The sequence below is a fragment of the Aptenodytes patagonicus genome, chromosome Z, assembly GCF_965638725.1.
Source record: "Aptenodytes patagonicus chromosome Z, bAptPat1.pri.cur, whole genome shotgun sequence".
Classification (NCBI taxonomy): domain Eukaryota; kingdom Metazoa; phylum Chordata; class Aves; order Sphenisciformes; family Spheniscidae; genus Aptenodytes; species Aptenodytes patagonicus.
Genome location: NC_134982.1, coordinates 12,531,945 through 12,549,777, shown reverse-complemented (window position 1 = coordinate 12,549,777; position 17,833 = coordinate 12,531,945). Strand labels below are relative to the sequence as shown.

At 45.6% G+C, this 17,833-nt stretch overlaps 1 protein-coding gene across 3 annotated transcripts in view; it reads left to right on the top strand.

Annotated features, from left to right (window-relative positions):
• CCBE1 (collagen and calcium binding EGF domains 1) overlaps nt 1–17,833 on the top strand; it is a 104,694-nt gene that overhangs the window by 67,049 nt on the left and 19,812 nt on the right. For all 3 annotated transcript variants that reach the window (XM_076362593.1, XM_076362594.1, XM_076362592.1), the window contains exons 3-5: nt 8,710–8,762; nt 16,743–16,877; nt 17,637–17,774. In XM_076362593.1, coding sequence (XP_076218708.1) covers nt 8,710–8,762; nt 16,743–16,877; nt 17,637–17,774 — 326 coding nt within the window. The remainder of the gene's footprint in view (nt 1–8,709; nt 8,763–16,742; nt 16,878–17,636; nt 17,775–17,833) is intronic.

The window sequence follows — 17,833 nt, the reverse complement described above, 5'->3', positions numbered from 1 at the left end:
CCCAGAGTTGAATTTCAAGAACCATCACAAATTAAAATATCTGTAAAATATCTGGATTAAATATCTGTGTCTGTGTCTAGGGTGTAGATGGATGGTCTAGGGTAGAGATGGATGACGTGCACGTGGGGGCAGTACAGGAGCAGGGGTACATGTCAAATCCCGAATCCATCAAAACCAGGAAGAGGTTTGCAACAGCTTCCAATGACAAATGTCAGCCAGACTTGATCGAGTTTATGCCACGAGTGATTGACCGAAACTGTTCTTCCAAGAAGTCCAACTGTAGCACATCCTCAGAGCTGAGCATGTGCTCACCCATCATCCTGAGTCTTGGTCCGAGTCCGTTCCCGACCTGACACATGTTCATGGCAAAGCTGCCAGGGATTTCTGCAGAACCAGGATCAGGCCCTTACGTGGCAGCTCACCCCTAAGTGAACGTAGACCGAGTTACTAGCTTGTCTCTGAAGGTTAATTGGGATTTATGTCCTGCTTTGAGAACTAGCTTTAGGAATCTGACTTCCTTGCATAGTTTCTATGATGTGTTTTTCTGTGCATGCGTGTGTAAAAGGCGCTTGCCTTTTATTGTTTATCGAAAGGAGTTTATTAGACATTGCTTATGCAGCATTTTTGTGATCTTGTTGATGAAAGATGCTATATAAACGGGGTTGGATTGGACTGGATTCAGTAAGTCTAAGAGCTTGCCAGCAATTTATTGCTGTTTGACTCCAGTGACCGAGCACCAGCACAGCAGCCAGCGAGTGAGCGCAGCTCCTTGCAGCACTGCTCTGGCCCTGCCTTCCATACTGAAATGGAATTTATTACTCTCTATCTCGCATGGATATTTGGTAGGAAATTGGAGCTACAAAATGAAGAGTCATGGACGTTTAAAAAAAATCGAAGAGACAGGACAGATGTGCTGTGATTAGTCCTGTACTCTGGCTCACCTTGGGTTAGATAAATAATTGAATGTGTGCCGTCAGCAAGACATACTATTTACAGACTTGGAAGGAAATTTGGCTTGCAGTCCTCTAATTGGAAGTCAGAGGTGGTGGAAAGAAAGACTTTTGCTCGCTTTTCATACTTTAAATCTCAAAGCGGTGAGTTATTTTAAAACATGGGTTCAATCTTGGATCATTTCAATTGAGATTTAGAAGGCCACTTGTTCCTAGAAATGACAATATATTTATGAGGATGCATTATACTTTGCCAGTTCATTAGACTATGTAGTAAATGCAAACAGGCTATCTTTGTATAAAATTAATTTTTTCTTCCCCTCAAATTTCACACGTGTCAAACATTAATTTGATTCTGCAAAATCCTTACCAACTTCACCTGTGAAATGAAACAAAATCATTTTCTTGGTACAATGCCAGAAAATAAAAGAAATTTGTAAGAAAAGAGAGCAGGACAAAGCTGACAGTGTGTATATAAAGCTGAGTCTAAGCAGATGAGAACCGTCAAAGTCTTTTATTTAATCATTCTGCTATTTTTGACATGCTGTCTAGTGATAAACCACATGAGCATTCCTTTGCATTAAGGAAAAAAAAAAAAACAAAACAATGAAATAAAAATCCAGGAAAGAGAGGAAGAAAATACAGTCCAGCGCTGAAGGAATCACATATGTGATTTTGAGGATGATGTTCACATGCATGTAAAATATCCAACAAATGGCTTTTCTAGTGGCAGCATGGGTAATTACCTTTTTGAAGTGATGTAATGTTTTCCTTCTGAGAGTTTCCTTCTTTGTTTAGGGAATATTCACAGGCAGATTTTTACTTAGTCATTTTTGGACTTTGGTATGCTAAGTGAGATACAAGCACTGATGGTTACCAGTGCCGCCAGTTGGTCTGTGCTACAGAAAAAAATGCTGATTAGTCTGTGGTTAGTTGACGTGTTTGCAGCACCAAGGCTCAGGTTGGGCTAGGGACTGACGAGGACCAACCTTAGTTCTGGCCCTGTAGCACAGTGTTATGGCTTCCCCAAAAGTGTGAGGCCCTAGTCTGTATGGTTCACATGGAAATCCCAATATGACCTTTTTCTTTCATTACACATCGGAAGGAAGGATCACAGGAAACATTTCTAAAAGTCTGTATCCTGCCCAGAAGAGATGCAAAAAGCGGAGTTCTAGTTGCCACTTCTTCCTGCGGTGAGCAGAAGCTCATGAGCTATTTTTTTCTTGTGGGACTGCCTGCAGGGTTTTCATACCAACCCCTTTCTCTGCAACCCAAAAGTCCTAAAATAGTCCAAAAGCGATGGTCTCCTGGGACTGCTGATCTGCTGACACAGGGGGATGTGTTGGGGAAGCAGTCTGCCTGCCCAGATTTTGTTTGAACACCTCTGCTGAACACCTCATCGCATCTCATTTACTTAAACGAAACCACAAACCCCATCATGGCAAGATGTCCTGCGCTGTGTCCATGGAGAAGAGAGGCCCAGGGACTGCTACAAAAAGGACAGACTTTTTGGTGGCCAAGTTCCCCAGATCTGTGAAGTTTTGCTTTTTGTGCATTCTCCAGTTCCATGCAGGCCAGCGCCTGTCATAACTCCAAGCCCCACCAATACCCACACAGGGTGGAGGGTTTCTTGCACCCCTTGAAGTCTTTTTTTGCTCTTTTATAGAGGAATGAGCTTCATGCATTCACAAATACCATGCTCTGCAGGGGCTGCAAACCATCGTATCAGTTTGGAAGGTCCCTTCTGAGAAGAAGGAACCACAGTTTATACTCCAGTGCCATAAAACTCCCTTTGACCGTAAAAAGATGACATGAAACAGCACTTTGAGGAGAGGAGGAGTCAGTTAACAATACATTACAGTAAGGAGCAGCCAAGGAGCGTGTCTGAGAGCTTTCAAGAGCATCGGCCAGAGCCTCCCTGGGTAAGCGCTGGCATGGTTCCCCAGAGTCAACAGAAGTATGTGGCTTTTACCAGGGGAGGATCTGGTCCCTGGCTTGTGTTCACGGAAGAGGAGCCCAGGAACTGTGAATGTTATCAAAACCTTCCCATTAGCAATAACTGGAAGAGGATTTCATTTCTGGTATCTGTCTTAATAACCAGAGCTGGGCAAAAGAGCAGATAGCAGGGTTTCTTTTTTCCTAAGAAAAAGAAAGCCATATGTGTGGGTAAATTTATTTGACTTAAGTAGCTGACGAGAAACATGGCTTAGACTCAGGCAATGCATTAATCACTGAAAATCTGACTTTCAGAAAAATCAAGTAATAGGTTGCAGTGATCTGCTGTCAGAGGTCTGAGTTTCAGCTTTGCTGGTGAAGGGTTGTCTCTGTGGTTGTTCAGGCAAATCCTGCTTTATTCAGTCAGAAGCATAAAGAAAGAAGCACACGTATACATACAGCAGTCATAGGTGCTGCAGCATTTCCTAGGCAGTGGAAGACATCACCGTGCTTGTGTTATTCACTCTCAGATGGGACAGTGACTGGAAGGGCTCGGGCTGGCCTTGGACTTTGCGTTACACCCAACGCGAACATAAATTATCTATTTACAAAACTGTGAAAAAGGACTAAGTCTGGAAATCATGGCAAAGTGCATGCTGAGCAAGTGTCTGCAGGGAGGCCATCCTCTCTTACTCAAGATTTCGGTATGTATCCCACAGAAAGGCAAACAAAAATAAAGTGCATTGCTTCAGTTTTACACCATGTTGCCATAAATCTTCTCTCCATGTGAATTACAGCAAAACTGTGCGCAGCTACCAAGCTGCTTCCTTAATACGCTTGCGCTGCAGATGGGCTTTGTCTGTGCATGCTTTGGCAGACAGACCTGTCCCTCGTTTGGATTTTATATACAATATGAGAAAAACAAGGGTTGGTTTTTTTTTTAGTGTACCTGTTGGCATGCTTTTATAGCTGTCTAATTATTTTTTATAAGTTAATTGCTGTATTTTATATTTGCATTTTTGCTGCACTGTGTATTTCTCAAAGTCAGGGTGATAAAAAAAGAAACACTGGGCAGGCACAATAAGGAGCCAGTCTAACAAAGACCCCGTTGTGCACAGCCGTGCCATGGCCTTTGCTGCCTCAGGTCTTCACAATATGGTACAAGTTCTTCTGAGTTCATTTTATGATATTGTCTGAAGAAATATGGTTAAAATATTTTTTTTCTCTTTTCCCAATAGGAAGTTGGTTTTTTGATTAAATACATTTGCTCAACTGTATTATCATTACTTTCTACCAGCACCGACCTGGGAGAACAGTGTTGATATAGCTAAACCTACCTAAAATGTTAAGCAGCTCTTATGCCCCCTAAACTGCGACTCTTCTGACATTCATGGGTCAGAAAGAGCATGTCAGAGAGGAGGGATTTGACGTGCCTGACCACCTATGGAGCTGCTGCATCTTCCAGTGAAGTGACCTCAGTCATCAGCTGAGCCATAGAAACTATCCATGCGTGTGCTCGTAGCCCCAGCGAATGGGAGGTAAAGTGCCTCTGCTTGAATTACATCTGTCTGGGTGGAGCCATCCTGGAGGCTGACTGTCTGAACCCCAGCGTTGTAGGGATAAAGTAAGGGTAATATTTTATCCTAAGAACTCACTTTCTGACTCAGCGTAGGGAATTCTGTGTCTGCTTTGCTCCTAGGAGGCAAATATTTCCTAGAGTGGACTCTTCTGTTTCTACTTTTGATATCTTTAGCGAGAGTTTCCTTAACATATTATGTTCATCTGAAACCAGTATAAAACTTTCCTTTTTCCCTTTGCATTTCCCCTTTGCCTTTCCTTCTTTCAATCAGTAAAAGGCCATCATGTACCTTTTTCAGCATAATTGTCATGATAGAGTTTTAGAGTTGCCTCTGTGCTGAAGTTAACCAAAACCTCAATAATACATCAAGCAGCTCCGAGCCAGCCGTTGTCACAGCCCAAGTCACTGCCGTGTTACCGCAGACAGATACAGGTTATTTATCACTTTAAGTGTTTATCCTGTTATTGTTTACATTTCCAAAGCATTTCAGCTCCTGTAGAACCCTGAATCACTCCCTTCCCTGTCACACAGAAGTATTTTCTCGGTTCAGCATACCCGGTCTCCCCGGCACCGCCGCCGTTGGCCGCGGTGTCCCGGTGCAGAGCAGGACGTGGGCTGGGGGTGATGGCAGCTCTGCACCAGGTGGAAACAATTATGGGAAAAAAACGTGGTCTGCACTGGATGAGTTACTGCTGATAGCTGCCAGATAAGCTAACTTAATAAAGTGGTGGCTTAATTAAGCCACATTCCTTGCATCTTGCCTTTCGTCCTGCCTGTCTGGGGCGATGCTATCATGCAGCTACCGCTTTGCAAGGTGGGGCAGGGGGTGCTGTGCTGGTGCACCACTGTGTGTTGGGCACAGGGGAGACCTGTGGGCAATGGGACATGGGGTTGCTCCTGGAAAACTCAGCTCCCCTCTCAGTCTGCAAGGTGATGGGCCACAAAAGCCTGCAACAAAGGCAGACCTGCTGCTTGCCTAGTCATGGATGTGTTTATTGGTATCAAAGGTTTGACCCTAAATCCCATCTTCTGACATTGAGTGATCCAGGAGCACCTCGACCTCCAGAGCAGAGGGGAGTAGCTCAACATCTCCCTGCTTCTCCTGGAGCTACCTGTCAGAAAAAAAGGGTGACTTTGCTTTGAGAGAGTCCCTGTCACCATGGATTTTCTTAGAGGTAACACAAAAGCCAGACATTGCAGTGATCGAAATCATCGTACACAAAACCCTCTGTGACTTTGGGCTTGTGCATGTTCCTGAGTGAAGACTGCATGAGAATCAGAAGTTGCTATATTTTTAATAGCTGAAGCACCCCATTAAAAGCTGTAACAGATAAGTCTGCCAGAAGTTTCTCCTTTTGGAAACCAGATTTAAAGTTAACGAATCAACTTAATTTCCCTGTAGATCCAGATTTTAGTGGTTGAGCTTCTTACACAGCCGTGTATTAGTTTGTGTTTGATGCATGCTCACATGTACAGCTGCATAGCAACCACCTCGCTGAAGGTTATTCAGTAGCTAAAATTATCAGTGGGGACCCCCTCGTACCTCTCATTATGTATAATGAGATCGCTGCTGTGCAACGTTGATTAGACATGTCAACCTGGAGCTGGATGTCTGAAAATGAGTATTGCTATTAAAATGCCTTTGCTAATGATCAACTCATGTGTCCATCATTTTGACAGATTTCTTTTTAAGAATGTAAAAAGCTAAAGCATGCAGGAATCCCAGGGTTGCAATGTAATGTTCAGAGAAACAGGTATTGTCGTATTGTATTTCCTGGGCATTAACCCTAAAGTAGCAGTTTCCCTGGCAAAATCATGCTGCTGGCTGAAGCTTGCTGTTGAGTACAGGCTGCGCTAATAGAGAGATCTGTAATCTTGAATTGGGAACGGATTATCACGGCAAATTGGTCTCTGGAGTGTGATCCTGAAAGCAGGGCATCCCTCCTCTAAACCACTTCTTTAGGTGTGATTTAAAGCTTTCATGATGTGGAAAAGTCTTCAAGTATTTCAAGAAAGTATTTCCAAATCTCCTTACCAGTAGACCCTGGGGAAGTTCAACAAAAATGGAAAGGGAGACTGAAAACAAGGAAATGATTTCTCAAAAACGTCTCATCCCCCTGTGGAACTCATTGCTGCAAGAAGCCGTTGAAGAGACGGATTTCAGCAGGGGCTTGGATATCTGCCAGGGCAGCACGATTTTCTGGTTGCTTTAACTGGAGCAACCCCCGGCGAGGCTACGCAAGGCTGTGCTTGCTTCAGGGTGCCAGGGCAGTAACTTTAATGGCTGTAACTCAGTGTGTGGTGGTTCTCAGTGTGTGGCTGTGGGAGAGGGGTTTGATCAGGGCAGGTGGTTTGGCTATCAGGAGAATCCAGGAAGGCAGATAAAACCACAGTTTAGCCACAAGAAAGCCAACAAGTCCAGCCAAAAGCCATTGCCAGCCAAGCTGAGAGGAGAGAGGCAGCTTCTGCAGGGTTCCCAGCAGGCAAGCCCTTACCCAGGAGCAGGCTGTGCCAGCTGCGGTTTGCATGTGCTGCCACAAGCCACTCCAAGGGTGGGAGTCCTAAGCGTCCTAAGCCTGAAAATCAAGTGGGAATTCCGAGGGAGAAGCATAGAAATGATGAAAGCTGCTGCTCCCTCTTTCTGGTTAGTTCTGGCTGGCACAACCCCACAGGTCAGCATCTCATGGCAGGGGTGCCCTCCTTTCCTTTCCCACCTCCCAGCCCTCTCTCAAGCCGGGCTGTATCTTCCTCTGAAGAGCAGCTACAAGCAAGCTTTTATCAGCCTCCCTTCTTCTGCAGACAGAAGAGATGAATGTGCATTTGGAAAGCCATCGGCATGGCTTGCAGCATATGAACAGCCTCCCCGATGCACCTTTGAACTCATTCCTCCTGCATTTGTTTGTCTTGTAGATAAAACTTCACAGCAGTGTTTGGAGAAAAGTCTAATGAGGGACCACTGTTTGCATAACAAAGCAAGGCTTCCTCTTCAGATGTTCAACCTTCATTAAGCATAATTTATATTCCAGCTAATCTTTGGAAGAGGGTAAAATATGGAGCCAAAGTTTGTTTTTACATAGTTTGGAGTAATGCATCGTTTGTTTTAAGTGGTCAGTTGCAACTGATAGTTCATTTAAATTCAACATAATGATGATTTGTGATGGCTGCGTGTTGTCTAGGCGAGTGTTGTGTCATTGACTGCCATGGCTTTAGCACTCTTCTGCATCAGTTACTGAATTAAAGGATAACACCAATGGATGGTTTCCCAGTTTTGCAGATATTTCAGCATGTCCACAAGGCATGAAAAACTGTGAATTTGTAAAATACAGGGGTTTTTTCCTCTCAGACTCATGTAGACTTGATAAAATACTGCACTGAACAGCAGTTTGCTTCTCTTGCTGCAGTCCTGGTAGCCACCACCCTGGGACCCTTTGAAGGTCACCAGGCCCCTGCAGCGAGTAGCTCTGAGGGTGATAAGGGACACAGCCGTTTGTAAAGGCTCCTCAGCGCTGTTGGGAGTCCTGGTGACTTGATGTGGTTTGCTGCCTAGAAAGCAAAACAAGCAGATATAGCTGAACACCTAAATGTCGTTACAGGCCAGTGTGTAAGAAATGTTAATTTCTCAGGTTTGTTCATATCATATAGGCACATTAAAAATATCTCATCCTATTGACTCTTCACTGCAGTTTTGTCCCCCTGCCTGTATAAGGTACTCTCCCTTACTCCAGTTGAAATACCCAATATATTTCACTTACCACCTTCCAGGTTTATTAAAAGATGAGAAATGACTGATAACATTTATCTTGTGTGTACTTCTCGCTGAGGCTCACCCCCTTCTGCAAGTTTACATTGTAATGACAGATGTTTGAAAATACCCTTCACCGTATCATGAAAATTATGACCTGGGTTGTGTATATGGGCAGTACCGAGGTGTGCTGCATCCTTTCAACACAAGAGAGCAGGGTTTTCAGAAACTACTTGGGATGTTGAGTGGGTCAGCATTGGGGTACCCAGCCCCAGGCTCCTGAGGCGGCTGGCCATGCTGTCATTTAAAATGCCTTATGGACTGAATGGTGGGTTTCCATGTTGTGTTCTTTAATGCTGAGATACCTCCAACTGCAAAGCTCAGGATCCTCATCTTGTTTGGTTGATCACATCCATGATCTACCCATGACTGTTTTTAAAGGCAAGCACCAACCTTTAGAGAATATATTTATTTATTCATTTATTTATTTTATTGTTTTTCAGGAAAAAATGCTGTAAGGGTTATAAGTTTGTTCTTGGACAGTGCATCCCTGAAGGTATGTGATTTCATTGTTCTTACCCCTCATGTCCCCGTGCATTTGTCTTTCCCCGCTTGCCCTGTTCTCTGCACTGCTGGTTTGGAAGAGCATCCTGATATAACCACAGGGTTGGCCGTATCTCATATGTCAGTGGGGGACATGTGTTTCCAAGAAATTGTTGGGAAAATAAAAAGATCAGCATCTTCCAAAAGTTTTGCTTAGTATGCCAAGCCTTGGTCCTCCCCTAAGTACACGTGGCTGCACAGATCTTGTACCGTGACCTGCTGCAGAGGGACTCATTCTGCTCTTGGCTAGGTACACGGGAGCCCTCTCTGTGTACAGGAGCACACCTTTCGTGGCTGATGGCTTTCGTCACATACCCCTTGGATCTGGCACAGCCGATTTGGCTTGTAAGTGCACGGGGAGTGGGTGACTTGGTGAGTTAGTTCTGCCTTTAGTTACCTATTTCCCAAAGACATCAGTGAGGGGAGAGCATCGCCAAACGGTGTCTCTCTTCCACTGCCTCTCCTGGTCGTGGGCACAGCTTTCTTGTCACCAGGGGCAGAGGGAGACAGGGTAGTTCATGCAGTAGTGAAAAGGGAACGATCCCCTCCTGGCAGAGGGGAGCTGCCTGTATGCTTTGCAAAGGTAGCACCGGGGTCCCAATGCTCAGAGGTTGCTGCAATGAGATCTCATTTAGGAAAAGGCTGAGCGCTGCCTGCCTTAACCTAGAGGAAGGCCTCTATTGGGTCTACCCAGCTGATGGCTTCACTGAGCAGTAGCAATGTAACTTCTTCAGTTGCTCCCACCGCTTTGCCCGATTGGGCTGAAATTGTCTCTGAAGTTATAGAAGACGAACTGTCAGGCAGAAGCAAATGGCCAGAGACGACAAGCCAATAAACCTTGTTTGCTCCAAAAAGCAGGTTAAAAAGTTGGTTTATGGTAACACATCCTTCTATTTGATGGCATATGGAAAGCCTCAAGTTGACCTGAGAGTTTTCCCAGTTTGGGATGGTGATGTTTTGGAAGGAAAAGTGACAAATTAACATACTCGAAAGAGTTAGCTGGTTTTTGAGTTAGTCTCCAGCCAACAGGGATTATAACCCGAACCCTGATCCTGCTGCTTTTTTTTTTTAATTTGTATCTTCTTTGCTGCTGGCTGGAAACACTAGAACAGTGGTTGGGGAAAAAAAAAAAAAAGACAACCCCCCCCCCCCCATCTTCTCAAAACAGGAATTGTGCATTTGCTGCTTCCTTGCGAAGAAACGGCTCACGGTGCCAGCCCAAGCCCCGGGGAGCTGGGTAGGGTTTGGGTGAAATCGATGCTCACAAGGAGTTCCTCATCCTGTGGTTTTGCAGTGAGTTTTGTCTCGGTGTGTGTGGCCTGAGATGACAGCCCTGGTGCGAGACGGACACCTGGAGGAGGCGGGTGTGCTGTGTTGTACAAAGTGGTTGTGTGCATAGGAGGCAGAAGCCTTGTATCCTTTCGGGGTGAAAAGCCAGGACTCTACAGTCTGGCCTCCAGCTCTCCTATTGATTGTAACAATTTTATACACTGTTTATTCACTAAATATAATGGATACAGCAGGAGAAGTAATAGGAGCAAAAATAAAATGAGAGCCATGGCCATATATTATTTTTGGCTTCTAATTTTCATCTCTTGAGGTTTTAGGTGATTATGAAAGCAGCTTTTATTATGTACCCACTGACTTCTCTTAATCCTGTCTATTAACTGCATCTCAGTAACCTGAGAGTTTCTGCCACTAATTGAATTTCTCTGCTGGCTGTGGCTTCTCTCCCTTTGTATCTCCATTCCCCCTTTTTCAGCTTGATCTATATCTTGCCTTGAACTTCAGAGGCCACAGCAATTGCTGTAACATCTGAGACGATCTTGGGCTGTTGGTATAGGGACGAGAAACATGATTCAGTGAAGCACTCATTTCACTTACTCTGTTACAAGACATCACTTGGCTCTTCACACATTGTTTTGGCATAATTTTGACAGAGTAGCTGTATGAAATGCATATCTCGACACAGGCACATAAATACATGACAGATGTGAGTTTATTAGAGCACATCTGCACCTTTTAATCCAGTCCTGGCAAGTCAAAACCATGAGAAGTACTTCCAGCCCTGTCTTCTCTGTGATTTAGCAGTGGCTGCAGGGAAGAGGTTTGGGAGAGGGATAGACCCTCCCTTGTCCACCCTCTTATGGCTGCCTCGCGAAGACACCGATCTCCTTCTTGGACAGCTGTTATTTAAACAGCTTTAGACAAATATCTTTCCCAAAGGGTTGTGTCTTTGTCCATGTCCATCTTTGGTTTCTGTCCTGTTATTTCTCATCTTGAGAAAAGCAACAGAAATCAGTGCAGTCCAGTATGAGTCCATGCCCCCAGGTTCTGGATTTCATTTGCTTTGGACTCACCTTCTCGCTCTGGGTTTCAGCTGTAGGATCAGGGAGCAATGATCCTCAGGAAACATTGAGAGGAGTTTGCTTTGTGTGTCTGATTCCCCTTGTAGCACCTCTTCCTGCTCCACCTGACCAGCGAAGCAGGTCAAAAAAGAGCTCCTCAGCCTTTTCTTCTGAATGATCTCCTTCTTCTTTGCTTTGGAGACTCATGGCTCCAGTCAGGTCCTGTCTCATGGTGTCACCAAGGGTAAAGCAGGGACAGATGTAGTCTGAAACAGCTTCTCTTGGAGAGGACCCTCCCTACCACTGGTTTGTTACTGGACTTTCCTGGCTGTGGATTAATTCAGAGCAAAATACTCTATGACAGGCAAACACTAATCAGATCTGTTCTTTCCTCACTAATGCTATTTCAGAAATTTCCTTGGTACAACTTCCCATGCTGTGTTGTCATTCCTGAGTTCATTGAAATATACATAGAGACATTTGTTATTCTGCTTCAGTTTTTTGTATTTTCCTAAAGTCTGGAACAGCCTGATCCTCACCGTGTGGCTTTGATTCATCCTCAAACCACATTTCTTTGGCTGGGCTGGCAGACAAGAGGCTTGAATGTGGGAGGGCGTGTGCATCCTCGGTTCTGCAGAGCACACGGAGGTGCTGCAGCAGCTTTTGCCCAATTTCATCCCAGTTGTGAGGACTGTTCCTGAGGGAGTCATGCTACCTGGGACCAAAGCCCTGGGGACGCACAGCTCTGTGACGTGGGACCTGCCCACACCATTGTGTGATTTGGGTTGACTGTGTGGGAACCAACAGCAGGGAGATTTCCACCTCCTGGACCCTTCCCTAGCTTTGTATGAAAGTAAATGAAGCAATGATCTTGATGCAGCTCTGCTAAGATGGATGTGAAAACCATCTTTAAAGACTGGTTACATGAAATACGACAAAAAAAACCTGGGGTTGTTTAGTCTAGAGAAAAGGAGGCTGAGGGGAGATGTGATAACAGTTTTTAGGTATGTGAAAGCTTGCTCCAAGGGGGAAAGTAAACTGTTCTTCGTGGCCAAGAAGAAGAGGACAAAAATAATGGGCTTAAATGGCTCTAAGGGGAGTTTGGATTAGATATGAGTAAAAAGCTTTCTATCTGCAAGGATACTTAATCTTGGGAATAGACCACATGGTGGGGCATCTCCATCCCTCAGGGATTTCTAGGTACAGGTTAGATGAATGTCTATTAGGAAAGGTTTACACATAGCTCATCTTGCTTGTGGTGGAAGATGGTCCCTTCCAGCACTGTTTTTTATGATTTTATTAGGGCACATCTATTCATGGAAGCGCAGGGAGGGCACAGCTCGTTTTGCCTCTGCTCTGAATAGGCTGAACATGGCACAGGCCAAATCCAGCATCTGCGTGGGCACACTGGCTAAGGAGCAGGCACGTTCACCTCAGTGCTGGGCACGTTCTCCATCTGATTTTATTTCAGTGGAAAATGAAAATTGCAACCATGCCCAGGAAAAACACCACTAATGCTTTATATTTGGGACTGTTTAGTAGTGCCAAACGTAATGGGAGTTTACAGCCCCAGCATCACCTAAAAAGCCCAAACTAGCCCCCAGGCTGACTGTGTTTGAAGGCAAGGGCCATGTTTCTCTTCCACGCTTGGGCAAGGCTCTGCACTGTTCGACCCTGGTTACTGCTGGGGGTCCTGGCAATGCCATTCACCGCCACAGCACTACGGGCAGACTCCAAGAGTTAAAATCAACACAGTTGTGAAGTAAGGAAAGAAAGGGTGCCTGCTATCAAAAGGTGACAAGCACAAGGGAGAAAATGCTTGGCACCATTACATATATACATATATATACATATTACATATATAGTATTTTTTGGTCTAAGGGGCTCTGGTGTGACATAGAGCAGCTTGTTAAGTCTCATTCGGTGCTTTTCTGTACCTTGGCACACTGTCATTTTTACCCCCAGTGCTACACATGTGCTTTATATACTTTGTACAGCAAATGTAGTTTCACTTGCTTTACCGTCTAGTAGTTCATTTTAATTCTTTGGAAAAATCATCGTACCCAGAGATGTCTGCTAGTCATTAGTGTGAGTCAACAATGAGTTTGGGTTTTAATTATTTTATACTGTATATATGGAAACACAGTGCGTGGCTGGGAACTCAGTTGAAACACTTAGGTTTGGTTTAGATGTATTTGGTCTGAAGCAGGGACAGGATATTACTGCTGTGGCCCCCCAGTACCCAGTCACTGGAGGATCACAGTGACAACCACATGGATGCTGTGCGCTGGATGATGTTCCTCTGCAATGATCACAGAAACTGCCACTTGCTTTGGCATAAAACCCAACCTTCAGCAGGGTTTGCCTGAGCTGGTTTTGAGACTAGATGATGCTTCAGCTCCTTTCTTCTCCTGGCAGATGTTCTCCATGGCGCTGCAAAGCCCTTGCACCCACGGCCGGGGTCTGCCCACTTACTTCCTGACACAGTTGGTAAATGAGCCAACTAGGGCGGGTGCCCCTCTGGACCTGTTGTTTGTGAACAGAGAAGGACTTGTGGGTGATGTGATGGTTGGAGGCCATCTTAGGCATAGCGATCACACAATGAGGGAGTTTTCGATTCTCGGAGAAGTAAGGAGAGGGGTCAGCAGAACTGCTACCTTGGGCTTCCGGAGGGCAGACTTTGGCCTGTTTAGGAGACTGGTTGACAGAGCCCCTTGGGAGGCAGTCCTGAAGGGCAAAGGAGTCCAGGAAGGCTGGACATTCTTCAAGAAGGAAGTCTTAAAGGCGCAGGAGCAGGCTGTGTCCACATGTGCCGAAAGACGAGCCGGCAGGGAAGAAGACCGGCCTGGCTGAACAGAGAGCTTTGGCTGGAACTCAGGAAAAAAAAGAGCATTTATAACCTTTGGAAGAAGGGGCAGACCGCTCAGGAGGACTACAAGGATGTCGTGAGGTTATGCAGGGAGAAAATTAGAAGGGCCAAAGCCCAACTAGAACTTAATCTGGCTACTGCCATAAGAGACAATAAAAAATGTTTCTATACATACATTAGCAACAAAAGGAGGGCTGAGGAGAATCTCCATCCTTTATTGGATGCAGGGGGAAACATAGTGACAAAGGATGAGGAAAAGGCTGAGGTACTTAATACCTTCTTTGCCTCAGTCTTTAATAGTAAGACCAGGTGTTCTGGGGGTACCCAGCCCCCTGAGCTGGAAGACAGGGACGGCGAGCAGGATGAACCCCCTATAATCCAAGAGGAAGCAGTCAACGACCTGCTACGCCACTTAGACACACACAAGTCTATGGGGCCGGATGGGATCCACCCAAGGGTACTGAGGGAGCTGGTGGAAGTGCTCACCAAACCACCTTCAATCCTTTATCAGCAGTCCTGGCTAACCTGGGAGGTCCCAGTTGACTGGAGGTTAGCAAATGTGACGCCCATCTACAAGCAGGGCCAGAAGGAGGATCCGGGGAACTACAGGCCTGTCGGTCTGACCTCAGTGCCGGGGAAGGTTATGGAGCAGATCATCTTGAGTGCCATCACATGGCATGTATGGGACAACCAGGTGATCAGGCCCAGTCAGCATGGGTTTAGGAAAGGCAGGTCCTGCTTGATGAACCTGATCTCCTACTATGACAAGGTGACCCGCTTAGTGGATGAGGGAAAGGCTGTGGATGTGGTCTACTTAGGCTTTAGTAAAGCCTTTGACACTGTTTCCCACAGCATTCTCCTAGAGAAACTGGCTGCTCACGGCTTAGACAGGTGTACTCTGCGCTGGGTCAAAAACTGGCTGGACGGCCGGGCCCAGAGAGTTGTGGTGAATGGAGTTACATCCAGTTGGCGGCCGGTCACGAGCGGTGTTCCCCAGGGCTCAGTACTGGGGCCGGTCTTGTTCAATATCTTTATCAATGATCTGGATGAGGGGATCGAGTGCACCCTCAGTAAGTTTGCAGACGACACCAAGATGGGCGGGAGTGTTGATCTGCTCGAGGGTAGGAAGGCTCTGCAGAGGGACCTGGACAGGCTGGATCGATGGGCCCAGGCCAACTGTATGAGATTCAACAAGGCCAAGTGCTGGGTCCTGCACTTCGGCCACAACAAGCCCATGCAGCGCTACAGGCTTGGGGAAGAGTGGCTGGAAAGCTGCCTGGCGGAAAAGGACCTGGGGGTGCTGGTTGACAGCCGGCTGAACATGACCCGGCAGTGTGCCCAGGTGGCCAAGAAGGCCAATGGCATCCTGGCCTGTATCAGAAATAGTGTGGCCAGCAGGAGCAGGGAAGTGATGGTGTCCCTGTACTCGGCACTGGTGAGGCTGCACTTCGAATACTGTGTTCAGTTTTGGGCCCCTCACTACAAGAAGGACGTTGAGGTGCTGGAGCGTGTCCAGAGAAGGGCAATGAGGCTGGTGAGGGGTCTGGAGAACAAGTCTTCTGAGGAGCGGCTGAGGGAACTGGGGTTGTTTAGCCTGGAGAAAAGGAGGCTGAGGGGAGACCTCATCGCTCTCTACAACTACCTGAAAGGAGGTTGTAGCGAGGTGGGTGTCGGTCTCTTTTCCCAAGTAAGAAGCGATAGGACGAGAGGAAATGGCCTCAAGTTGTTCCAGGGGAGGTTTAGATTGGATATTAGGAAAAATTTCTTCACCGAAAGGGTTGTCAAGCATTGGAACAGGCTGCCCAGGGGAGCGGTTGAGTTACCATCCCTGGAGGTATTTAAAAGACATGTAGATGTGGTGCTTAGGGACATGGTTTAGTGGTGGACTTGGCAGTGCTAGGTCAACAGTTGGACTTGATGATCTTAAAGGTCCTTTCCAACATAAATGATTCTATGATTCTATGATCCTATGATCTCCCCCCAGCCCTACCACCAGCCTGATGCCAGGGGCAGGGATGCGGGTCAGACCCTGTTTCGCTCTGGTGTCCATTCCCTGGACTGCAGCTCTGCTGCCACATAGCAGTGAAATCAGAAACAGATTCACCCTCCTTTGGGTTTCAAACGGGGACTTCAGACAGCCTTCTAGGATTTCACTGACAAGCCTGGCCAGCGACTTACCATACCCTAATCTTCACGCTGCTATTATTAAGATTGATGATGGTTTTGTAACAATGTGTTCTTTGCTAGCAGGGTTATATCTGGCTTTGAACAATTATTGTGCAATTTTAATTAACTTATGATATACTTTCTGCCCAGATTTGGCAGTTAGCTGCCAGTTAGTGTTTCACAGCATTTTGCTTAGGAAATGTTGCTATCAGCACTTAAAAATTTGTGGAAGAAAACAGCAAAAAGCTTTTAGGTAATTTAATATTTCTGTGAGAAGAAGAATTAAATTCTGCAAACTGGGAAAGTGCCCCTTGCTTAAAAACCAACTTTAAGAAATACTCTTAACTACTGTAAAGCTTTAATTAGCAATTACAGTTTTACTATAATGCTTTGCTTATGTCTCATGAATGTTTTATTTCTAGGTTTCCTCGATCCTCAAAAACAATGTAACTTGACTTTATTACTTAGCAGAGAGGTGAAATATCTCCTGTCATAGTATCATCCAGCTACTGCCATTGGTATTTTCCTAACAACATTTTTCTCTCCCTAGACTATGACGTCTGTGCCGAAGCTCCTTGTGAACAGCAGTGCACAGATAACTTCGGGCGAGTCTTATGCACTTGCTACCCTGGGTACCGCTATGATCGGGAAAGGCACAGGAACAGAGAGAAGCCTTATTGCCTGGGTGGGTAGAAGTGTGTGTTGAGCTCATCTCTGGTTAATGATGTATCCTGCTCCCTCGGGTCTTTTAGGAGTCAGTTTAGATCTGAAACTTTTCTTATTCTCTTTACTATTACAGAATAAATGTGTTTTTTAACTATGTGAAGGATTTGTTCCCAGAACTGAGAGATCTAAATCACCCTGAAATTATTAGGAGGTAGTACCTAAAACAAGACATATGCACCCAAACACTTTGAAGTCTTGGGCTGATGCAATCTTCCCTTTATTAATTCCTCCTGCAGGTTTTGAGTCATATCTGGGATTTTGGCCTGAGACAAGGGACATGATTCTAACAGTAACCCTCAAAGCACTATAACCATGCGTAATTATGAAAATAAATCCTTGGGTTTTGACTCAGATGGCCAGTACCTAATTCAGGACTGATAACTTACATGTGGTCCTTGTGTGGCTAGTCCCCCCTGATTCAATAGTCTTGCCCTATGTGGTTTGTTGTGCCAGGAAGCCAAGATTTGCAGGATTGAGCTTTGCTTGGAAGCTTTTCAATGCAAAGAAACTGTCACGCAGTGTTCACCGATAAAATGCCAGGTGTGTTAATAATAATAGTGCAGTTTGCCCAGAGCTCCAGCCCAAAGCACCAGCGGTGCTGCAATTACTCATTTATTTAACCACAAAATCTCCTGACACCTTTAAAGGAAGTCTTTTATTGTATTTGAGGTCTGAAACCTCTGGCTTTAGGACATATTCGGCTCTTGCTCCTCTCCAGATATCGACGAGTGTGCCACGAGCAATGGGACTCTGTGCTCTCAGATCTGTGTCAACACCATGGGCAGCTACAGGTGTGAATGTCATGAAGGCTATACCCGGGAGGAGGACGGCAAGACATGCACCAAAGGAGATAAAGGTATATGCTAGTGGGGGGGATAAAGGTCCTGAGCCAAAGTGCTGTCTAAAAGGTTGATC